Below are 26567 nucleotides of genomic sequence, written 5' to 3'. Positions count from 1 at the left end.
TGTCAAACTATTGTTTATGTGTTTAAATTGTTAATTTTATTTATGGCAAGCTGCAAGATATTAACATAAGTCTGTTCAGCCAGTACGCATTTTAAAGGTTGCTTTGGAAGGGCATTTTGTTCCAGTGTACTTCATTATCAGGGTGGCCACCCACCTGGAAAACCTTGAAAACCTGGAACTATCAGGGAATTCTTTTATACTGGAAAAAACCTGGAAATATCAGGGAAATTTGGATAAAAACCTGGAAAAATCAGGGAATTTTAAAGAAAAGCTGGAAATTTTTCTTTGATAATTTTTTTAATTTCACTAATTTAAATTATTTGCTAATTTTCTTAATTTAAATTATTTCATCCATTTTACCCACTTTTTTTTAACGGAAATGTATCGCCAAACAGTTGAAATACTATCAACTTAGCAATACTTTGCTTGCATCAAAATTTGCTCCATTACAGCTGTTAAACTAGAATGCCACATAAAATTCTCCTACTGTTGCTAAACGAATGCAGAAACCTTTGACCGCTATGGGACTGTGCAATTTAGGAAAGATTCTGGTGTAGGTGGAAAAAGATTTAGGATAGTAGCTTCTATTTTTAAATACTGTCTTTGGGCTGAATCCATTTATGGCTCAAGTTTGTTCCGATGCTTTGGTGGTTATTTTTTTTCTCGATTTTGACAAAATGTTTTTGTATTTTAACTTTATAAAATTCTCCAAAAATTAGTTGGTTAAATTTTATGATAATAGATTTTATATCGCACTCTTTTTCTTTTTCTACTCCCATTCAAAGAAATCTGTGAATTATTTTTTCTGAGCAAACCAACGAATCACACATTTTTTTACAATCTCTAACAGCAATGTTTGTCGACAAATTGTTACAATTGTTGCATTAATGGCAATTTTTTCTATTTCATTTTAACCTCTTATAACATATTTTAATTATATGATTTTTGATTCAAAATTTTGTACCAAAACATTAAAAAAATAAATAAAAAATCTTGAAAATTGTCAAAATAAATAATTTTTTTCAAGTATGATATGTTAAAAAAGTAACATTTTGAATAAAATATTTTATAATATAGACACTTTTCTTGTACACATCCTATACTTTATAAGAAAAAAGAAACAAAAACCTGGAAATTTTAAGATTTTTATCTGGAAAAATCAGGGAAATTTGAAATCTGATTCGAGTGGCCACCCTGATTATGTGTCCCCCCATCATTATTAAACTCAATATACTTGTATTTGATCAACCAATAAAACATTTTGACCTTTATTATACTGTGAATTGTAATATTTAATTACATCAGACAGAAGATATCAAATTTCTGAATTTTATAGGCTGACTGTAAGTCATATTTGACAACGTTTCCAGATTTTGTGTATAATTTTATTTTTGCAAAGTTGTTACTTTATTTATGCATTTGTTTTTATTTAATTTATAGATTTCTTAATTTGTTTATGCTAAATATTGTTATACATTAAAAATATAAACAATTAATCTAAATAAATTCCACATACATGTAAGTGTGTAATAGTTATTGAATTGTTAAACATCCAGTAAAAAAATATTTCTATCTCACATTGTAATTCAAATGTCATTTCTTTACCATTTTGAAAAACTCTCAGAAAAAGTAAAAGTTGCCAGGTGTGCCATAAGTTGGACAAGCTTGTATTAAAAACGAATTAATCTTCGATGGCTCATAATGTTTGTTTCTTTATAATTTTTAATAATATTTTAATATGCATAAGTAAGGAATAACTAAAACACTATTTTTGATTTCAGATTAATTTTATTAGGGAAAAAAAGTAGGAAAAAATATTGAAGGAAAAAACATTTGTCAAGTTTTACCAATTTTAATATATATATATATATATATATATATATATATATATATATATATATATATATATATATATATATATATATATCAATCAGCGACCCCCTTCCAGCCTGCCAAAGTAAATTTATTAAATGTGACAGGTCCGTGGTAATAAAAAGGTTGGGGAACACTGGCCTAGATAACCTAACAAAGTTATGGCAAATCTCAAATTTCTGAGTTCAGGATCATTTTTCTGTTCAAACACTTATGATTATATTGTGAGGGAGGGGGGAAATTTCTCACACAATATCTTTTATTATACATGTCATTAAGTTTATATTAATATGGTTCATCTACATAAAGCTATCTTCAAATTCTTTTATGTGAAAAGTTTTATAATAAATATGTGTATAACTTTTTATTTCATCATTCTTAGTTAAATCTCCATAAAGTATAGCAGGGCTGGTACGAGACCATTAAAAGCTGGCTCAGACTACCGTAACATAATCACGAGTGGTCCCCTAGACCAGTGTTTCCCAAAGTGTGGTACGCGTTCTTATGTGAAATATCTTACAACAAACAAAAATTTCAAAACATTTTATTTAAAAATAAAGCAAGGGAAGTGGTTAAGTTATATAGTCAGGGTTTTATTGTACTTAAAATCAATAAGTAAAAGCAGATTGTTCAAAACAATTGTTGATAAGTCACTCATGGACAATTAAGAATAGTGCATCCTTTTCTGTTTACTTTGAAGTAAATGTTTTAATCGTTTATATTTTCAGTCAATTTGTGTTCAAATCCTGAGGATAAACTGCAGATTTATCGAGAGAACTTTGAACAAGCATACATTGATGCGACTGAGGCGTTTTATCGTGAAAAAGCACCTGAATATTTGGAATCAAACACTGTACAGAATTACATGAGGTATGCAGACCAAAAGCTGAAAGAAGAAGAACAGCGTGCTGCTAAGTATCTGGAATCCTACTCTGGATCTATACAAGCCGTATGTGTTAAACCTCTTCTTGTTAATTTTTAGTAATTAATGAAGATATAAAGTAAAAACATTATTCATATCTGACAGGGTGAAACTGAAATGTTTTTGTATTGCAAAGTAGAAAATAAGGTTGAGACAATAATTGAAACTAAAAAGTTCAAAAATTGTAGATCAATTTTAAGTCACTTAATTTGAACCATTGTTGGCAAAGTTTTGAACACAACTATGTTTTTGCTGCCCTACCCATACCTGCCAGGTCTCTTGTTTTTTAACGAAGACTCCTGTATTTTACCAGTATCTCCTGTTTACCCCTATATTCTCAAATTTCTCCGTATTTGTTGAAGAAATTTTTTAAAAAAAAATTGGCAATGAAATATTTGCTGATGACAAAAATACGTCTCTTATTCCTCAACAGATAGTACTATTGCCGGTACTACAGTATGTTGAGTGTTAATAGTTTAAGTACCCCCTGCAGTCAGGCTAATCTTGTTCAGGATTGTTCACATCCTTCTCCCAAAAATAGCGAAATAGTATCGTCGGATATCATGTTATGAGGGCGGAGCCAAGTGCCAACTCCTGGTGAACGAACTATGACTGTAAACCCTAAATTGGGCCGTCTGTTTAACAGCGGTTATAAAATAATTTAAGTAATTATAAAGAATGGTTTGAAAAATCTTCTTTAGATGAAGATTTATATATACATATTTTTTGCTAAATGTAAGGGCTTATACCATTTCCAATTTTGAATTTTTCTTTTTGACTTTCTCTTTCTTTTATGAATAATATGTTAAAACACTTTACTCGTAGCCTAAAAAATGTCAATAGTAAAATCTCAGTTATTTTATTTATATAGTGTTTGTAGGTATGGCCTTCCACCCAGAAACTGCTTTACATGTTCCGTTACTCTTCTGTTCTATAAAGCTAGATTTTGTGCGATATCTAAAAATTATAAACGAACATGAATAGGCTTTAAATTTTTTTTTCCTTAATTGTTAAACGATCATCACATTAAAATACTCCATGTCTTTTTTTTCTTATCAGGTTGTTTTTACCTATTTTATTTATCTAATTCAGTATTAAAGTTATCCAATTAAACTCAGAACTAATGAGGTTTAGTTTGTTTAAATTTTAAGTGAAAACATACTATATTAATTACACCTGCACTTGAATGTGTTAGGATCTCGGTCTCGTGTGTTCTGAAAGGGCTTCCTGTGTTAAGGAGGTGAGATTTTCCGTCTGGACATTCTGAATGATACTTATGGTGAGAGGAACGAGATCCCTGTGGCAGATTTTTTTTCTGACTTTCTGCGACATACCTCTCTAACACTAACATCTTTCTGTTAGATACTTAAAAATAACAAATGTGCATGTTGCTAATTTAAAGTAACAGAAGCGTTAACTTCTAAAAAAATAAATTAATAAAATAATTTTTTAATTGAATGTTTTTTTTATTTTTGATTCTAATATTATGAGTGATATTCTTGCATTTTGTAGGAAGATTACACACTAATTATTTCCTTTTTTTGCATTTTGTAATTCATCATCACATTAAAAAAATCTTGAAATTTGTAGCAGTAACTACCGAAAACACGATCAACAAAGAAATAACGCGAGTCAAACTCTTCATAAAGGGGTTACTAAATGCATGTTTTCATTTCAAGATGCAATTTTTGTAATAAATAATATTGTATTAAAAATATTGGATTTTAAAAGCTATCAGTAGTATCAGTATCAATTTTTTTATTTCATTATTCTCAAATTAAAACAGAAAAACCACAAACCTTTTTTTTTCCCTCTCTAATGTGCAAGAAATGCATCTTTTTAATATAATTCTGAACAAAATATATAATCTTTCGAAAAATTTCTGCAGAAAAGAAATGTAAAATTTTTTATTTTACAAAGGAAAAATCTTTCTGCAAGACCTCAGTAACGTTCTGTGACAATGTCACCGTGATTCTCCCTCGGTGGTAGGAATAAAGATTGAAAAGAATAGAAGATAGATAAAAAAAAAAGTGGAATTCGGACATTTTTACAAAATTATGGGATGTTTGCTTATTTTAAAGTTGGTTTAAAAGTTGCTCAAATTTGTCACAGTAGCAATTTTATAATGTTTATCGCTCCTTAAACACACTAAACTATTGTTAAATGTGGATCCTTAAAATATAGTTTGAAAAAAAACCCACTTATATTAAGAATTGTTATATCCGTTCTGTCTTGTCTTGTTTGCCATTAGTTGTAATTAAAGTAACTTGTGTATATTTTATCTGATGGAGTCTAGTAGAGCCTAATTCTTTGTAATATAATATAATTAAATACAATTCACTTAACAAATCACATATATTAAGTAATTTAATGTATGTGATTTGTTAATTGTAAGAAATTTCAGTCCATGTCCTAAACTTGGTGTTGTTATCCAGTTTAATGTGTACTATGAGAAACACTTTAAAAAGTGAATGAATAATGAAAAAACAAGACTTTTTTTATTCTACTGCGAAGTAAAAAGATTTTGACTGTTAGTAAATTATTTCCATTACAATAATGTAATTATAATTTCTAATTATAACTTCAGGTATCAGGGTTACCCTGAAACAGGAAATGTGACTCAAAAAGTCAAGGAAAATAAATTAATTTGAGGTAACTAAAATATAGCTGCCAACTCTACTGGATTTTGCTATTTTCTCCTGGTCTACTGGTTCAATAAAAATCCTCCTGGTTTTTGTACATTTTATGAAATTCTCTAAAATTTAGTAAGTTTCCTTTAAAGATCCCTATTGAAATAGAATTTTGGTGCATATTGTTGCTTGCTGGAATATTTAAATAAGTATCACTAATACATAGTGAAGCAAGCCTCATTTATAAAATTCAGTTAACTATCTTCGAGGAATTAAATGCCTATTACTATTCAAAATTATGAATAAACATAATATAACATTTCAAGTTTATTTAATGTGAAATCATAACTGGAAAATATTGTAGTTTTTCTGTTTTGACGACTATAAAAATCCCTAAAATTCCCTATGTGTAATATATTTTGCAACAATTATCATGAAATTTATATTTCGTAAAATCTACTGGATTTTTTCCTATCCGTGTTGGCAGCTATGCTAAAAGTTCTAATTGTTAATTTTCAACTGGATAAGCACTATGTAATATATTTTATGTATAAGATATAACTGCTAAATTAACATGCAACTGACTACAGAGGGTCGGGGAATTATTAAGAGTTGTTTATTGCTCCAAACTGCTTTAATTACTACTTCAAATCTCCGAAACATCTATTTGTATATTGCAACTAATGTTTACCTTTGCGTGTATGAATGAATCTCAATAAACTACAACAGATACATTCAACTACAGCCAAAGTGAATGTGACAGAAACTAGCGTTAAGAGGATGCAGTGTCAAGAAAAGAAATCCGACCAGTCTCTGCACTTAACTCTGGCACTTGAGGCATTGCTTTTAGGGAGGGATGATTGGTAGATTAATCTCTAGAGCTTCAGATTCTCAATCACTCTGCCATGGCACTTTTTTGTGCCTCCAAATCTTAGAAATGATATAGTAAACATTATAATCTTTTTTTTTTATGAGTAAAATTGAAATGAAAGAAAAATATTTATATTTTTTTTCCACGTTTTAACGGCGTGAACATCTTTGACAGTGACAGTCCTTTCTTTTTGTTTACTTTTGTTTCAAGTATAAAATTATATTAAACAGAGTTACAAAATTAGACAAAAATTATAGTCTTCTGTGTTAGCTAGCTGAGGCAGTTTGTTATCATTTTTAAAATGATAACAAATTTATTAAAATGATTTACTTGATATGTATGATTACTCTTTTATGTGATATGTTTCTTTTGTCTTTACTTAATTTTTTTTCTGTATATTATATTTTTTAATTGAAATAAAATGTGCAATATAATATATAAATTATAAGTATTAATTTTTTGTAGTTCACTGTCTATTTTGACCATGGCACTGTTAGCAACTGCGATATTAGACTGTAATTTTTTTTTAATATATCTGAAAAATCTGGAAAAGTCAAAGAACTTTGTTCTTCTATTTGAATGGCAAACCTGTTTGAAATTCTCTGTTTCGTCTATCGATAGATAGTATTATTATAAATATATGTATTAATAGATGGGTAAAAGGGTAAAAGAATTCATGTTTTTAATCGAGACCCTGCTTTTAGTAAAAAGATATCCAGAATTCTAAGGACCTGCTGTTTCCAAAATCTAGCAGAGTCACGATTATTGTTTTTTTTTTTTTAATGATTTTTTTTTTATTTCAAAAAAATTCCCTTTTATTATTCTATTTTTACTGTTGAAGTCTATTGCTGTATTAAATTTATTTTCAATCTAAGTTCGGTGGCATTCTATTTTATGCTTTTTTTCTTTCTTAAAACAGTCATTAGTTGCCTTTCCAAAAACTACAAGTCTTACTGAATGTGACCAGCACAGGATCTGAAGCCAGGTCACCCAAAGATTTTGACGACAGCACTTTATTTTGGGTTAATCAAGAATTTTCACTCATGTAAGCACATTTACTTTTTTCACTTTTATTTAAATGTGATATTTGATTTAATAGTGCACCCCGTGGCAAAATCGCGGTAACATTGTCACAGAATATTGCAGAGTTCTTGCTGAAAGAATTTTCTTTTAGGAAGTAGAGAATTTTGCTTTTTTAGAAGTAGTAAAGAATTATGGTTTTCTACAGAAATTTTTTATCTCTAAAATTATAATTATAATATGCCTTTTTTGCACACCAGAGGGGAAAAAAATGATTGTAATTTTTCTATTCTTATTTGAGAAGAATGAAAAATATAGAATGATGAAGTAAAAAATTTCTTTCCTTCAGAAATGTTGAAACTCTTGTCCAGCTAGTCTTGACATACGCTTCTGAAGCTTGGACAATGACAAAATTGGAAGAAAATTGTATCGCAATATTTGAGAGAAAGATCTTGCTGGTTATACTTGGTGGTGTAAATGAAAACAATTACTGGAGAAGGAGATTTAACTTTAAACTGTACAAAATTTATAAACAACCTGATATTATTAAGTACATAAAAATAAATAGAATGAATTGGATCGCCCACATGATTCGAATGAGTAAACACAATAAAAAAAGATACTGCTTTTTAAACCCACTGGAAAAGGAAAGTGGGGAAGGAGGCAGTTGAGATGGGCTGACTCAGTGGAGTCAGCCCATCTGTAATTCCTCGCAGTAAATCCAGTAATTTTCTCGCAATTAATGAAAAAAATTGGAGATCAAAGATAAATCGGAAGTCGTCATGGAGAAATCTGCAGAGGAAGGCATTGTCTCACATTGGGCTGTCTGGCCAACTATGATGATGATATTGGTTTTTCTGTGTTTTGGCAGAATTCCTTTTTATTTATTTTTTCAATTTAATTAAAGATTATCTCTTTCCTGAATTCTTGAAAAAAGATCTGGTTTTTTTGCGCTTTTTAGTGTATATGCAAAAATAATTTAAAATTACTTTCAGGTGATTTAAAATCACAGGTCGTAATTTGTATTCACAATATTTTGAATTGAAAACCATGATCTATATTCATGGGAGTTCAAATTACACATCACAATTCATATTCCCATGATTTAAAAATTTCACATAAGGATTCGGATTTATCCAATTTAAAATCAAGATTTTTATCAATTTAAAATCAAGATTACACAATATAATAAAGAGACTCGCATTGGTATATTTATTTAAAGGCTATTAATATTCTGTGGGAGTATGTTTTCTCCTTTCACTTTTTAATTTTTTGCTCAAATTTATGTATTTTTTCAATTATTTAAAAATTGTTTTGCATATACTTTAGATATCCATTTTCTGCTTCTTTGGTTTTTTACTTTTCTCATCCAGGCTACCTTTATTTACCTTTATTTGTCCTGCAAAATTTTGGTAAATTCCTAACATTAGTTTTAACTATTCAGTTCACAGCCTTTATTCTCTTGGTATATTAATTTGCTACGATAAGATAAACTTTTAATGGTTCACTGTTAGTTGCCAAATACACTTGGAATTTCTTCAATTCTGTAAAAACTCTTAGATTGTCAATTAGTGCCTTCTTCCACTGAGATTTTCAAAATTTAAAGATGACTAATTAAAATTATAAATTAAATTAATGTCACACAGTTAGGTAAGACTTAAATAAGTTCTTTTCCTGAAGAATCTCAATTTCATTGAAAGTGTAGCTTAGAACTCCTCTTACACTAAGTTCTTCAATTGAAAGAAGAGTTGAATTTCGACTCTTGAAATAGGCTATATATTTTGATGCCATAAGCTTTTCAAAGTTTTTTTTTATGATTAAACTTTTTTCTATTTCAATCCTTAATTTTACTTAATTTAAAAAGCCTTAACGCTTTTATATAAAATATTATATAATAGTTCAAATACTAAGTTATTGTCAAACATGAGGATGTTATATGCACTATGTCATGTGCTTTAAATGTTCACTATTTATGCAAAAATACCTTTCTATTTTTAAAAATAACCTAGAATAATTTTTGTTATTGAATTTTAAGACGTCAGATTATTGTTAACCATAAACTTATAAAAAATTATCGGAATAGCAGTCACATCTAATCACTTTATTATGAATTATGTGATTTATTAGTTTGAATTATGTGATTTACACTATGTAAAAGTTACTAATTATTACATGATTAAGACTATTAAATTGCCATGTGTAAGTAAACTGCATTTTATTTCAAAAATATTTCATAAAATCATTAAAAAATTATTTAGAATGTTTGCAAATTATTTTGAGGATAGATAAATATGTTTAAAGCACTTAATTTTTTTATTCTTTGTTAAAATAATTGTGCTATTTCAATTGTTACATTTTAAAATGCATCTTTCCTTTTTCTTAAATTCATTCTCAACTTATCTAGAGTTTCATTATAGTGCAAATTAGTGAAGCTGAAAAATATTCCATTTTTAAAATTTATTCTTAGATTTTATCCTTTGTGTTAATAGATTAGGCAGAGCATGTTTTTAATGGCTCATCTCATCAAAATAAAGATTAACTGTATTCTGAATCATTTAGCATAAGGCTGTTGCTAAAGGTCAACTCATTATAGTCAAAATTTACAACAATCACACAATTTTCTCTGTGTCTTATGCCTTTAGAGAGACCGTAAAAAACCTTTTTTTATAGTATCTCATAGTTACGACTCTATTGGATTTTTCCAGTTTTTCCTGGTCTACTGGTTTAATAAAAATTCACCTGGTTTTTTCACCTTTTAGAAAATTCGATAAAATTGAGTAGGTTTCGTAAAAAATCCCAATTGAAATAGATATTTTGCACATATTATTGCTTCCTTGAATATTAAAATAAGTATTATATATAATAAAGGTAGTCCCTTATATAAAAATCAGTTTAAAACTGCTTTTGACCTAAAATATTCAGTTTATTTTTATCAGAACTCCCTTTTTAAATTAATTAAAAAATACTTTAACTACCTTTGATGAATTAAATGCCTCTTACTATTCAAAATTGTGTGTAAACATAATACATAGCATTTTAAGTTCATCTAATGTCAATCCTAGATACACAATATTGCATTCTTTCTATTTTGATAACTATAAAAATCTCTAAAATTCCCTATGCGTAAAGTATTTACATTATGCAACAATTATTATGAAATTTATATTTCTTAAAATCTATTGGATTTTTTCCTATCCATCTTGGCAGCTATGGTATCTATATTAAATCTTCCTAGTATTGTTGTAGTCTACTGAACAAAGTATTTGAAAATTTGGGGCGAATTTTTGTATCAGGGCCAAAATTTGCTCTTGTAGACACTTTCCAAATTTCAGGATGATACATTCAATGATTCTTGAGTTATGAGAGAGACAGACAGGCAAACTCTTCCTTTTATTATTATAGATAATACAAAGTATACCCCTTTTTAAAAGAACTCATACCTGCCAAGTCTCCTGTTTTGTAACGAAGACTCCTGTATTTTACGACTATCTCCTGTTTACCTGTATATTCTCGAATTTCCCCGTATTTATTGAAGAATTTTTTAAAAAAATGTTTGATAAAATATCCATTGATGGCAAAAATACTTCTCTTATTCATCAACAGAGGGTGCTAATGCCAGTACTGCAGTATGTTGAGTGTTAATTGTTTAACTTGAGCCGTGATGACTCAAGGGATAGAGCGTTCACCTTCTAATGAGGTAAACCCAGCTTTCAATCCGAGCGATGACTGGTCAATACGCATTCCGCATCCGGCTGGCGCCCACCACAGTTCTGAAATATTCTCAGTGGTAGACGGATCAAGGATTAGATTCCCCTTCCTTGATGGGAGGTTCTCGTTTTCTTCCTCTCCATCTAACTCAAATGCGAGTTGATTGCATCAAAAAGCCCTCCTTAAAGGCAATTTTCTCCCACTACTTGATCCACGGGTTCTCTTGTCTTGCAGGTGTTTGATAAGACATCTATTTCTGCAGAATCTTTAATTTTTTTTGAAGGAGAATTTCTTCCCTTTATTGATGACATTGAAGCTAACTTTGAATATGCACTTTGGTTGAGTGTCTATGGATTGTATGTATAACTTTCTTTTTTAAAACTGCTAATAATATAATTAAAAATTTTGAGAAATAGTGATCAAAGTTCTTTTTCTTATGTATCTTTCAGTTCACAAATTTTTGAGAGAGGGAACAATAACCCCCAAAATAATTCTCTTCTTAAAGCCAAACACTCTGTTTTTATAGTTACATTTGCTAAAATTTCAATCAAGTGCCCATTGGCTTTTCCAAACTTTATTCTACCAAATGTTACTCAATTAGAAAGTAATGCAAGAATTTCAATACCCAAAAGTTCTATGATCGAGGAGTTTTTTCAATGATGTATTTTCATTAAAGAAACCATTTCGCAAAAACTTTCTTGTCAAATTCTTGTTTCTTAATCAATTTGTTTCCTGTTAAAAAAAATTTGCGACTGAATGTCATGTGACATTTAATTTATTTGCAGTACTCCACTTCCTAATTTTAGAATCACTTGTTTCAGTCAAAAAAAAATTCTGTGCTATTTAATTTAGTTAAGGAAAATCTCTGAGCAGCATAATAAGGAGTTACTGAAGTCATGTATTCGTATGTCTGAAGATATGCATTACATTTTTCTTCCTTTTTAAAAAATTTCAAATTGGTCATTTAATTTAATTGTTATTTTCTAAAGAAAAACTTACCTTGATCTTAAAAAATCATGTCATATCAAATCATATCACAATCAAAACATGAATCTAATCACATAAAAATTATAATTTCTTGCAGCCATGTACTCTTTTATCTAAAAACTAAATAATCTTTGCCTTTTTTTTTAAAAAAAAATTGAAATATTTAAAGAACAACTAATCTCAATATTTACTTTATTTATTCATTTCTTTTTTTGGGTGAGGGGCAGTTTTCAATTAAACTCATTTATAAAATTTTGAAAAATTAGCAGAAAATTTCTTTTTTTTAATTTTCCGAATTTAAGATAACTATACGGTCTACCTTCAATATGAATTTTCTTTAAATAGTTTAATCAGAAAACTAAATCATTTATATTTATTTAAATGTAGAGAGATTTTTAACTTATCAAATAAAACGATTTTTTTGTTCTGATCACCCATCAGAATAACATTGCCCTAGTCAAATGTCAGCTGATAACAGAAAGAAACTCATTTTATTTCTACCAATCTATCTTCTTTGTAATTTCTCTATGTATTTAAAAATAACTCATCCGTTTACATAAGTTATTAATAACTAGAGTTAGTCTTATTCCTTCAATTTATGAATTATACAATGTGCTTTGCATTCACATTTTTTTGAAATTACCCATAATGATTTTTATTCAAGCAAATATAAGAATTCATTGTGATTTGTATTTACATTATCCACATTGCATTTCATTTTGACATGAATTGCAAATAGAACACATCATGTTTGAGAATTTATGAATCAGTGATAGCCTATAAATAAGTGTCAAAAAGTGTCAACGGGGGACAAACAAAGTATATTCATCCGTAGAATTTGAAAAACTTTTACTTATTGTGTTATATACTTAAATTTAATTTTAATTTGACCATCAAAACCCTGTTATAAAAATTAATTTATTTTACGGAGATAAAAAAAACCAGGAATGTAACTTTTTTGCTTAATGTCTTTTAGAATTTTATATCTTTTAATGTTACTCATCTGTTTTATTCTTTCTAATATTAATCTTAATGCCAAGAAAAAATCATTTTGACCATAAATAAAAAAACTATTATTTTATGCTGATATATATGCATGTGGGTTAAATAAATAATTTCTTATTTCACAAGCTTAAGAACAAAGAAGAGAAATTAAATTTAAAAAGAGAAGAAAAAAAGTTGTAGTAAGAATTTACATTTTATTTGTCTCCGTTCATTGGAGCATTTTATTTGCTCCTATCCTTTAATGGAGCACATTTTAAAGAGACTTTATTAGCTACAATAAATATAGGCGTAACTAGATTGTGAAAGTTAAATTTTTGTTTAAAAAAGTTTCTGTTTCTTAAGTTTATTTTTATGTTTAAACTGTATTTTTATGTATCTGACGGTCATTGATTGCTTGAAAAAGTTTTAAATTTTTTAGCAGGCGAGCGGGTTTGATTCAGTTCATGGTTCGAATTCCAGCCCTTCATCTTCTCCATCTTCACCTGCCAGCAGTTCATCAAGTGGAAGATCTAGCAGTTCATCTTCTGCAGCTGCACCTCCAACACCTCCTCTTAGCCGTAAGATATTGATTTACTATTTTATTTTTAATACCTTTCCTTAAGACCTTTTTTTTACGATAAATTTTCAAAAACAATTGGTTTGACAGATTTTATATATATATATATATATCAGGGTGGCCACTCGCCTGGAAAACCTGGAATTATAAGGGAATTTTTTTTATGCTGGAAAAAATTTGGAAAAATCAGGGAAATTTTGATAAAAACCTAGAAAAATCAGGGAATTTTAAAGAAAAGCTGGACATTTTTTCTTCGATATTTTTCCAATTTCACTAATTTAAATTATTTACTAATTTCCTTAATTTAAATTATTTCATCCATTATATCCACATTTTTTAGACTGAAATGTTTTTATCCATTATGACCACTTTTTTTAGACCAAACAGTTGAAATATCATCAACTTAACGATACTTTGCTTGTATCAAAATTTGCTCCATTATAACCCTGTTAAACTAGAATGCCACATAAAATTCTCCCATGGTTGCTAAACAACTGTAGAAACATTTGACCTCTATGGAGACTATGGGACTGCAATTTAGGAAATGCAAAGATTGTGGTGGAGGTGGATGAAGGGGTTAGGATATTTGCTTCTGTTTTTAATTTCTGTTCTTGGGCTGAATCCATTTATAGTTCAAGTTTGTTCCGATGCCTTAGTGGTAATTTTTTTCTATTTTGACAAAATGATTCAAAATGTTTTTGTATTTTTAACTTTATAAAATTCTCCAAAAAGTTTTGGTTATAACTTAATAATAATAGATTTTATGTCGCACTCTTTTTCTGAAAGCTTTTGTACTCCCATTCAAAGAAATCTGTAAATTATTTTTTCTCAGCAAACCAACCAATCATACATTTTTTTACAATCACTAACAGCAATGTTTGTAAACCAATTGTTGCATTAATACTATTTTTCTCTTTTTTATTTTACCATTTATAACATATTTTAAATTTAAAAAAAGTTTTTTTAATGAACTAACTATTTATTAATTAATTTTACTGTTTTGTCGGTAAATATTTGATTTCTTAATTCAAAATTCGAATTGTATAGTTATCACAATATCGGAAGTTTGTAAATGTTGCTTGCATTCCAGAGATGATATTGCCAAAACTATTCCTATTACCCTAAAAAGCAGACAAAGACTAAGGAATGTATAGGAAACATATTACATGATGTATAAACATAAAATATAAATTTTTTTTTATTCATGTGTGTTTAGTAGAAAGAAGGAAAACGAAATGTGGTGTTTTAGTTTTGCACTGTACAAGATTCTAGTTGTTAAAACAAAAACAATTAACCATGCTAACCTATAAACCCATGTGTTTAGTTAGGAATTCTTTAAATATTTTAATTTCAAATAAGAAAAAAACAAAAAACGAATAGGTATAAAATTTAAAGAATTTTATCTATTTTTTTCCCTATAGAGTATACAACAAAAAATTAGACAATTTTGCATTTGTGACATTTATTTTTGTATACTGAATCTCCTAAAATAATAATGCTAACTGAAAACAACATTATTTAAAAATTTGACTTGAGATATCGGTTTAAGGAAAATATGATATTAATGAATATTTCAGAAAGGATATTTAATAATTAAAATATATTCGGATGGAATATGGATTATTTTAAAAACAGAGCAACAGTTTATTTTAAGGAAATCAATCATCAAAAAGTAACGAAAACTTTATCCCACAAAAGTCATTGTACACTTTCAAAAAAATCTCCGCTTATTAGAAAATATTCTAATTTTCGTTATATTAACATTTAATAGAGTTTCCTTTCACATCTGCAATAGCTTTTATAAGTTTGTAAATAAATGTAACTAGTTTTTTTTTTTTGCTTGGCAAAATTCGAGCAGAATATTTTTTATTAAATTTTAAAGAAACTTTTACAACACTCAATTGTGAATTTATGAATTTTTCCACAAATTTTGTAATTTTAATCTTTGATATGAAGTCCTTCTTTTAAGCATTTTATCATATATTACAGTGCAATAGCACACAATAAACTAATTTAACAATATTCATTACTGATTTATCTCTTATGATGGCAAATAATCAACTTTCAAATTTGGTTTATTGTTTTACTACGGCCACGAGCCGTTTTTAAATGATAAAATAAAATCTTATGGAATTAGCAAACAAAAGTTAAAATATAATTTTGCTATCATAAGTTTGGTACAAAATTACAAATAAATAAATGATAAGTAATTAAGTAAAAAAATTAAAGCAATTGACGATAATTTTAATTCTAAAATCGGAAAACAATTAAGTGTACAATGACTTTTGTGGGGTAAAATTTTTGTTACAATTTGATCATTAATATCTTAACAATGAACTTTTGCTTTGATTTGCTAAGTATTGAACTAATATATTACTTGCAGTTTTGCTAAGAATAGATTATGCATCTTATTATCAAATACCCATTTTCAAATATTCATTTTAATTAATGAATTTTTATTTCCTATTTCAATAAAAGTTATAAAAAGTGAATGAACACTTTTGGGAGCCACTGTAACTATAAAAATTTACTGATATATAATCATCTGGAACGTTTTTCCTTTGCTTAAGGAAAATATATTAAACAATACTTGTCCAAGGTTTTATTGGTTATTCTGTTTTTGCCATTTGATAGATACACTTTGAGCAAAAACTACTTTAAATAACACATTTAAAATATTTTTATTCATTAAAAGCAATATAATCTACAAGCTAAACCTATTATTTTCTCCACATGTCTTAATTTTTTGAAAATTAATGTTGTACCAAAACATTAAAAAATAAAATAAAAAAATGAATTATATTTGAATTATATGAATTATATTTGAACAAAATGAATTATATTTACAAGATAATATGTTAAAAAAGTAACATTTTGAATAAAATATTTTATAATATCGATACTTTTCTAGTACACATCCTACACTTTATAAGAAAGAAAGAAAAATACAGACCTGGAAATTTTAAGATTTTTACCTGGAAATATCAGGGAAATTTGAAATCTGATTTGAGTGGCCACCATGATATATATATATATATATATATATATATATATATATATATATATATATATATATATATATATAAAGAATAATAGGAATAACTCAATTTAAATTAATATTTTTTATTTATTATTATTATATTCTTACTTTTATTTGTTAATTTTTGGATTTTTTTAAAATTAATTTAGAACTTTTTTGTTACCTCTTGACTAACCTTAAATAGCTTTTTGTTTCAATAATCTGATTTTTCTGATCTAGGTGCTAATCTTAAAGATTCAAAAATTATGATTTCAAAAATGTTGATTAAGTAGCACTAACTATGGTCAAGTTACTAAAAAAGTATTTTCTCTTAACTAGCAGACCTTACTTTTATTGATTTAGAGTTCTTGACCATCAAAATATGAACAAAAATTATAGAATTTGTTTCTTTAAATAAAAATTCAATGTATACAATTAATGTTCCTTATTCATTTTTAATAAGGTTTGAAAAGAAAATAAAATTGTAAGCTATACAAATTTTCACAGCATTTTATAAACTATGTATTTAAACTGTTCAAAATTTGAGCGAAAATGGTTGATTAATTTGAGTTATGACACTTGAGAAAAAACCATATTTTTAGAAATCTATTATTTAAGAACTATTTGATCAATTTCGTTCAAATTTCGTATTGTGTCATTTAAAATTTGATAGTTTAAAATAATGCATTTTTTTTACCATAAAATTTTTAAAAAATTGACAAGCAATTAATAAAATAACAAAAAGTTATTAAAAATAATTTTTTTACATAGAATTTGTTGAATAAAATAAATTTTAATTTATGTTCAGAAAGTTTTATATTTTTTTCTTGAAAGAATTCTGCTCACCTGGCTGAACTGTCAGGACCATAATTTCTGAATTGTGGCTACTCCCATGTTTTGATAAAATCATAAATTTTAACTTATGTTCAGAAAGTTTTATATTTTTTTCTTAAAAGAATTCTGCTCACCTGGCTGAACTGTCAGGACCATAATTTCTGAATTGTAGCTACTCCCATGTTTTGATGTACAAAATCCTAAATTTAAAAAGAAAAAGAAGAAAAAACAGAATACTTTATATAGAGCAGAGTTTTATTTTTTTTCTTCCTATTTCAGGAATGAATTATGTTTAATGTATTTGCTAGAAACTCTAATAAGAAATAAATCTTTTTACAGGGCCTAGGAGCACACAATTAGCCATGCTAGTAGATTTCTCCTTCTCAGCTCAAATGTCTCCAGGTCAAAAGGACGATGCACGTCCAGTGTCTTCGAGACTGCTAGCTCGCAATCCCTCTGTGTCTTACTGAGAACCAAGGCTGTGCCCGCTCCTCCGCTGGAACAGGTAAGTCTTTCATATTTATCTATTTTCCTATTTTAAATCTCCAAATAACGAAAGTAATTTTTTTGAATGGTTAATGAATAACGACTCGCAGTTAAGCATAAAAGCATAAAAATTTTCCAATATATTTTTACAAAACAATATATTATAGGATTATTTTATAATAAAAAATAACACTTTCAGTTTTAAACTGTTAATTTGTGATAAAAATAAAATATCAAATCGTAATAATACTAGAGAATAATAGAGGATGGTAAAGAAATATTACTAGTAAATATCTATAAATGGTTAAACAATAAGTAACTTATCTGTATTTGCTAATTAACGAACCTTATGAATTTTCTGGCCATAAGAATGTGTTGATACCTTTGAAAAATTGTTTTAGACCCTTTTGTTTATATGTTTCACCTAGAATTGATAAAAAACATATTGGTTTGAAAATTATAAATCTTCTCAAAGATAATTGTATTTTTATTCCATAAAAATTTTCATAAAAATATTTTTTGAATGAGAAAAAAAAAGTGGAGTGATTTAAGGTGCTTAGTATGGCCTGTTTTTATTTCAAATAGGACTTAATATAACATGGCACTGTTAAGAAAACTATTCTCATGCATAACGGTAATTCAACTTTTTAGTATTAATTCTTTTAATATATGTATAACACTTATAAATTATATATTTTATTAATAAAAAAGAATTTTTTGGGCTTAACTGAATGTGTGATGCAGGTCTAGTAGCAAAATAAAAGGCTTGTAATAATTTTTTTTATGTTTTTACCAACTTTCTTTATTTACTCTTTTATATATATATATATATATATATATATATATATATATATATATATATATATATATATATATATATATATATATATAAAGCAGTCACATCTAATCACTTTATTATGAAATATGAATTATGTGATGTATTAGTATGAATTATGTTATTTAGACTATGTGAAAGTTACTAATTATTACACGATTTAGACTATTAATTTGCCATGTGTAAGTAAGCTGCATTTTGTTTCAAATATATTTCATAAAATCATTAAAATATGCTTTAGAATGTTTGCAAATTATGTTAAGGATAGATAAGAATGTTTAAAGCATTTAATCTTTTTTTCCTTTTCTGGTTAAAATAATGCTGCTGTTTCAATTGTTACATTTTAACGTGTATTTAAACACTAGATTACTTTTTCTTAAATTCATTTTCGCAAGTAAAATATAACTTATCTAGTGTTGCATTATAGTGCATATTAATGAAACTAAAAAACCTTTCATTTTTTAAATTTATTCTTATATTTTTTCCTTTCCGGTGACTTTGTGTTAGTAGATTCAGCAGAGCATGTTTTAAATGGTTCGTCTTGTAAAACTAAGGATTAACAATATTCTGAATTATTTAACATGAGGCTGTTGCCCAAGGTCAACTCATAATAGTCAAAATTTACCACACACAATTTTCTCTAATACTGTTCCATTTAACAAGACTGTTGAAAACCTTTTTTTACAGTATCTATATTAAAGCTTCCTAAAATTTGGAGCGAATTTTAGCTTTGGAGGCTAAAGTTGCCCTTATAGCCGCTTTTCAAATTTCAGAATGATACATTCAATGATTCTTGAGCTTTGAGAGAGACAAACACTCAGACAGGCAGTCAGACAAATTCTTCACTTTATTATAGATAGTGCAAAGTATAGCCCTTTTAAAAGAACTGTCTTTAAGACATTCTTAACATATAAATATATTTCTTAAATTCTAACATGTGTACCTATTCCTTAACATGCAAATTTATTATATAAACATATTTTTTATATGAAGTGTTTTCTTTTTAAAGGGTACAGAATTGAGCAGTGGAGAAGTAGATCTATGTCATCCCTCACTGTTTTCTTTCCCCATTTTGGAGATGATTTCCTTTCTTGTGGATTATCAGTGCAGCATTTATTGGATCGTATCATCCAATTTTTGACTGGAGTGTTTTCAAATTGCAATTTTGTCTCAAGCAAGGAAAGTTCCAGACTACTTTATTTCCCATCAAGTTTTGATTTTTCACATCCAAACTAATAATAGCATTAAGATTGTTCAGAAGATATTCCAAAATAATTAGCAATTTCTGCTCCTGATACTACTTGAAAATGATAAAATACTATTAATATTTCTTTCAAAGTACATATAATGCTAGTGGAATCAAAACCTTCAAGTAAATTTTCTATGTTTAAATTCCCGTTTAACTTTTATTTTATATATAAATGAAAAACAAAATTTTATTAGAATTACTATCTGATTAGTTGAAGTTATTTTAAGATGAATTTTTTTTCTTTAAATAAATTTTAGCTTAAACTGGAAATTTGTGCATGGTTTAATATAAGTATCAATTTAACTTCCTATCATTTCTTTACATCATCTCAATATTTTTTTGTATGATGTTAGAAAAGATATAAATTCATTAATCACCCATTATTACTGTCATTCTCATTTTTTAACAAATCTTTTAACATTGTTTGCCTTTATTCGTTAAAATTAACTGAAATTTATTTATTTTAGTGTTTGAGAAGTTATTGCTTAAATTAAAATTTGGTTACATATGATAGTTTTTACTTTGAAAAATCTCATTTGTGTTTATGGACAACAGTTGCTCTATGTAGTTATTAAATTGTTATTTATATTATACAGTTATTAATTGATGAATAACATCCCTGTATTTTATTCAAATTCTTGTTTTAATACTTTATAAGCAGTTCAGACAGGTAAATTGCAATTTATTTTGGAATATCTTTTCATGTGTTTTACTCTAATCATGTCTTTTTATAGAATCTCATTTTATTTTTTAAGAAAAATTGTATTTTAGTATATTGAAATGTGATTTTAGTGACTATTTTGATTTTGTTTATTCTCTGAATTCAACTTGTTTATATATCTTTGCATTTACATATTTTTGTTAACCTTTTTCGAATGTGTTATGTTTCCCCCTGGTATTTATTTTTAATCTTATTCAGATTTATTATAATAGACTAGTCAATTACTAGTTATGAAAAAGTCATTGAAGTTATATGTGTTATAATTAGGGTTGCAAGTTTGTCAGGGAGTGAATTTTCATGCTGATTTCCATGATTATTATTCTTAAATCCAGAATTTTTTTGAAGTGCTGTGATTTGTGCAAAAATTGTTTAAACAGAGAAGTTTTTTCACATTATTCTAATTCAACAACACTAATTCTAACAATAATTACTACTTCTCTGCAACTTTAAAATTGATAATTTTTTATTGATGAAATGTTTAGGAAAATAGATCAATAGCAATTTCACATGAAAATAGTTCAGAGATAGTCCAAATCTTATTAAATAAGTTGGTCTTACTATCTTTTTAATTGTAAATATATAAGAGCAACATGCATTCCAAATAGTGCAATAAGCTCTTACTTTACCAGAAATTAATTGAAATGACAATTAACTCAGTGGCACAGGCTTTATGGCCAGGACTGTGAAATTTATAAAAACTTTGCATTAAAAAATGTATAGAAATGTTAGCAAACAAATATTTGATGAACGGAAAAACATATCAAGAATAATTTAATAATTTGCAATATTCCTTTGAAAATCTGTTTATATGAATAAATTTAACGTTACATAAAATTAAATTAAATCTAACAATTTTTTCTGCTCTTTTACGTGCTTATATTTGTATTCCTCGGAAATTTCTAAATTTTATGTGAAATTTGACGACAAACTTGCAACCCTAATTATGATCAATTTAAAAAGACATATAATTCGTTGTTAAATGATCAAAAGAAATTCTTGATCTTTAAGAATTTGTGAAATAATTTTTCAGCAAACTGATTTTTAGTATTTGTGTTTCGCATGTCATGTTGTTCTATTTGTTTATTATTTAATTAAAAGTTAAAGCAAGCCTCATTTATAATTATCAATTTAAAGTTTTTTTTTTATTAAAATGTACTGTTATTTTATTTATTCTGAACTCCCTTTTTCAATTAAAAGACTTTTAATTATCTTTGATGAATTAAATGCCTACTACTATTCAAAATTGTGTGTAAGCATCATACATAGCATTTTAAGTTCATCTAATGTCAATACTAGTTAGGCAATATTGCTGTGTTTCTATTTTGATGATTTTAAAAATCCCTAAAATTCCCTATGCATAAAATATTTAGTACATAATGCAACAATTATCATGAAATGTATGTTATTTCATAAAATCTACTGGATTTTTTCCTATCCATGTTGGCAGCTCTGTTAATCATGATTTATTTAAAAAGAACTTTTGTTAGACTCTCAATTTGTAGATAAAGTTTAAAAAAAACTTTAAACAAGTATCTAAATAATTTAAATATTTGCTTTTTGTGAAAAATAGTTTCACATGCTTTTTAATTGTGTTTTCATTATTTGAACTGATAGGTATTTTCTAACTTTTTGGTTTTTTTACCTGATAAGGGATTCTATTATCATTGCTAATTACTTTGAGTAATTTTACTCACACTTATAAAATAGACATAAAAAGGTCAAAAAAGGATTTTCCCACACACCCCTAGTCCCCTGGGTATTGTATAGTTAGGGTTCTACTCTAATATTTTTCATTGCATTTTGAAGTGTCTTCCCATTGTATTTCAAAAGTTATTTTGTTTTTGCCAAAAATATGTGAAAATAATTTTATTTCCTGGTTGTTAAATTTTATTAAAATAATGACCGTTCCTAATCTGATTCTAATTTATTAGTGAAATTTTGGAGTTGAATAGTTTAAATGAAGTAGAAATTGTTTTAAAAATTATTCTATTAAAACTATCATGATAATCAGAGTTTATAACATACCTAATTTTGAAAATTTTCCAATTAAACTTTCTTTTTTTTTATATTACATTAAAATGAATGAAAAAGTACTATTATATATTAATCACAATTAAAATCTGATAAATTACTATCCTTCATACAGTCGTAAAGCATTTTATTTAAATATTTACAATGAATGTGTGGCAAAAAATTTTGTACTTAATTTTTAAAGATAAAGATTGTTAGAGTCTGTAGAAATTTGATAACAGTTGCTAAAAACTTGTTATGTGCTTTGCTCTTTTGCAAACATCTTTATCACGTGCTTAATTTTTAACAAATTTTTTATAACAATTATTTTTGACAGTTACATGAAAAGTGCAGGTCTTGGTATTTATTTTTAATTCACAAAGTACATATTATTTTTATTTATTTATTTATTTTTGGTGTCATTGCATTAATTAAACTAAATACAAACGCTATTTACCCATAAAACATTTTTTAAGGTTAATTATTTTATATGCAAAATGTATTCAATGTTTTTAACCAAATATGAGCTATATTTGGAGATAAATTTTATTATGTAAGGTATACTTAATTTTTAATAACATTTACTGTCAAGGAAAAAAGTTTTTTTATTTTAAGTAAAAGTTATTTTATTTCAGTTGTGTGATCATTTATTAAGATTGTGTGTTCTTATGTTTTTTATTATTTTGCATATTTATTAACGCTTTTTATTTAAGTTGTGGCTTACTTATGTTATAATTTGTGTGTAAATAATTAGTTATTACTAGCATCTTTAAAGCTTTTTAAATCTTGTAGTTAATGTAACATATTTCTGAAAATAAGCTCATAAGCTTGATAAAGCTTATTTTGTACATTATAGGTTAATTTTCAAAAAAATCATACCCAATCAGAAGTTTACATTTTAACAGTTTTTTATTTGCTTTTAATTAGTGTTTCATGCTAACAAGTTTATTTGTACGTAAATTTCATGTTTGTAATGTTTTAACCAGTTATTTAAAAAAATAATGAAGTTTTATCATCTTTGTTAATGTGAAACTGTAGTGTTGTTGTAGCAATACTTCACAAATTGGGATAAATCATAATTGGTTATTGTGAATTGTTTCTATAAGGTGCAGATGACTTACTTAACACAACAGAATTTAAGGAAAATTAGAATATTTTTGAAATAATCGATTTTATGTATAAATATACCTAGTGATCTTGTATTTTGTGTGACGTGTAAAAACTTTCTACTTTCAATATTATTTTTGAGTTTTATAAAAATTTCAAAAAATTTGTTTATTTCATTTGATTCCAAAAAAAACTTAAGCCTGTTAACTCTTTTATTAAAAATAATCATTCATTATATCAGTTATTATTATAGTAATCATTTATATTATGTTATATAATAGTTATCATTTATATAAGAATTATCGTTTAGTAAATAATATAATATGATTAATAATAATGATTATTAATCATATTATTATTACAAAAGTAATATATTTCTCATAATATTTTTCAGTTTGTTTTAGTTTAACATTTCTGTTTATTTTCTCTTACTAATCTTTAATTAAATTGCTTATTAAAATGTTCAATATTGAATTTCTGAATGTTTAAAGGCACTGAAGCATAACACAAAGAATTTAATTTTACATGCCTGATTTTAGCAATGTACTGCCCATTATGAATCTACACATTTTCGAGGAGTACGTTTAAATTAAATCTGACTTATTTGCAATTTCAGTCTTGTGTATTTTTGTTGTACTCATTTTTGTTGATTTGTTTTGTCATAAATTTGATTTTCCTGTGTTTTGTGTTTAAATCTTTTTTTTTTTTTCTCTACAAATTTCTTTCAACTTTTGTAAATAACAGAATGGGGAAAAAACTGAAATGTTGCTATTTGATTGAAATATATTTTTTAACTTATATATAAAATTTATTAAAGAATTGTATCCGGAAATAATAATCTGACCTCATGAGCAATTTGCTCATTTAAATTAATGCTTTTTTCTTTCATTTAAAAAAAAAGTATAATTTTGCTTTACTTTATAAAGATGAGGTTTTTATTAATCTCTTTTTTTTAATTGAGTGCTTCTTTAATATATTACAGGATTCATGAAGTCTTGGTTAAAGACATGTTTCAAGTGATCTTTTTATTATGAAGTCTTTTTAAGAAAATAATTTTTTGCAAAATGCAGTTAAACTTGTCATTGATAAAAATTATTTATCTACAGTCAATTTGTAATAACTCAAGTCTAAAATGACCAAGAAAAATAAATTGGTCTTTCAGAAGGTTTAGCCCTTCAAACATTAATTTTTCATTTTTATTTATTTTTCTTCACAGAGAATTGATTCTTCAGAGACGAAAAAAAATTTTCAAAACAGGAAGAAAAAAAATTTTGGTTTGAAATTACCCTTAATATTATCTTCTTTTTTTTTAAGTAACTATGGCTTTTTCAAAATATTTTTGGGAAGTAAAGTTTATATATTGTTAAAATTTTTTTGTTAATAATTTGAATTTTTACAATTCATGTATAAATATAACAGCTTATGTTCTAAAAAATAATCAAAATTTATTGATACAGTTATAATTTATAAAACTAAATTTCAGTTGCATTTTATAAACTTAGGAAATCCTAAGTAATTATCAAAGTGACTTATAAAGTTATTTATTATATTTAACACAACAGAAAATGTTACTGTTGATTTTTTTACAGGGAACTTTAACTAAATATTGAATTGCGATTAAAAAATTTTTATATTTTTTATAAACTTGTATTAAAATGAGGCCTTTTAAAGATGTCGCAATTCAATAGTTTTACGCAATGTCTTCATTTAGTTGCGTTTTTCTCCGTTCTCAAAATCCGTTAAAAACATCAAATAATAAAATAAAAAAAATCTGACGACATATTATCATATATAGATAAAATGTAGTCCAGTATTGTAGAAAAGTCTAAGAATTTTATTTTTGAAATTTCATGAACTCGATGATAAAAAAAGTTTGAAAAAACAAAGGTTTAAAAAATCATTTGCTCTAAAGATTACGCCTTCACTTATATCTAAAAAAAAAAAATTTTTTTAATATGTTTTGCATATTGGCTTATAAAATATTTTACACGAGCGGTTTATTAACAATGTAAGATATAAAAGCTGAATTAATCATATTTCTTATTGAAAATGCATATTAACTAAATCCTCAAGGATTTATGCATTATCAAGACTTCATGTATCTGACAGAGCAATCAGATTGTTAAATGAAATCATTGATACGAACAAAAGGTTCCATTTTCTACAAGTTTTTTCCCCATCATTTCTCTGTTGTTTCTAGTTTAAGAAGATGTAAAATTTATGAAAAGTTCCATTTATCTCTTTTGTTGTTGTGTCGTAATATATGTACCGTAGTTGATAATAAATTCTATTTCCCTTTAATGTAAGAATTCAGTTCATTGTTCCTGTACAGAAAGGTGCAATAAAAGTTGTTATTGTAAATACTTGCCTCATTGTTTTTCTTTGCTAGTTGCGCTCACTCTGATCGGCTTCTAACGCAGCAATGTGAAAGTTCAATCTGTTGTGTGTTAAGGTGATTGTGGGTCCTCTCAGAGAAATTCCATCCAGCAGGTGATGTCATAACAATAGATCCATCAAAGGGGGAATCAAGTGCAGACTCCGGAATTTAAAGTAATGTCCATCACCAAACATTTGGGGACTAAAAAAGTGTGAGGAGCATATACATATATAGATATAAATTATTAAAAAAAATTTTAAAATTTAATGCATTTTGCATGACAAATTTCGTCAAATTCAATCTTTCTTTTTAACTCAAATTGAAGGTCACGTGATTTATTTTTCCGGAATATAAACGG

The 26567-nt window shown here is 26.5% G+C and overlaps 1 protein-coding gene across 7 annotated transcripts in view; it reads left to right on the top strand.

Annotated features, from left to right (window-relative positions):
• Positions 1-26193, top strand: part of LOC147810008 (nuclear cap-binding protein subunit 1-like) — a 39153-nt gene extending 12960 nt beyond the window's left edge. For 5 of the 7 annotated variants that reach the window (XM_087164813.1, XM_087164811.1, XM_087164807.1 and 2 more), the window contains 5 exons: positions 2601-2821; positions 7215-7340; positions 13434-13572; positions 17764-17929; positions 19755-26193. In XM_087164813.1, coding sequence (XP_087020939.1) covers positions 2601-2622 — 22 coding nt within the window. In that variant the 3' untranslated portion in view covers positions 2623-2821; positions 7215-7340; positions 13434-13572; positions 17764-17929; positions 19755-26193. The remainder of the gene's footprint in view (positions 1-2600; positions 2822-7214; positions 7341-13433; positions 13573-17763; positions 17930-19754) is intronic. The other 2 variants (XM_087164808.1, XM_087164810.1) reach the window with 2 other exon arrangements.
• Positions 26194-26567: the final 374 nt, after the last annotated feature.

Source organism: Parasteatoda tepidariorum, chromosome 5 (assembly GCF_982258835.1).
Source record: "Parasteatoda tepidariorum strain Cologne lab strain chromosome 5, Ptep-v5.0, whole genome shotgun sequence".
NCBI lineage: Eukaryota > Metazoa > Arthropoda > Arachnida > Araneae > Theridiidae > Parasteatoda > Parasteatoda tepidariorum.
The sequence above is the reverse complement of the archived record's forward strand: the minus strand, read 5'-3'. Positions and strand labels throughout refer to the sequence as shown.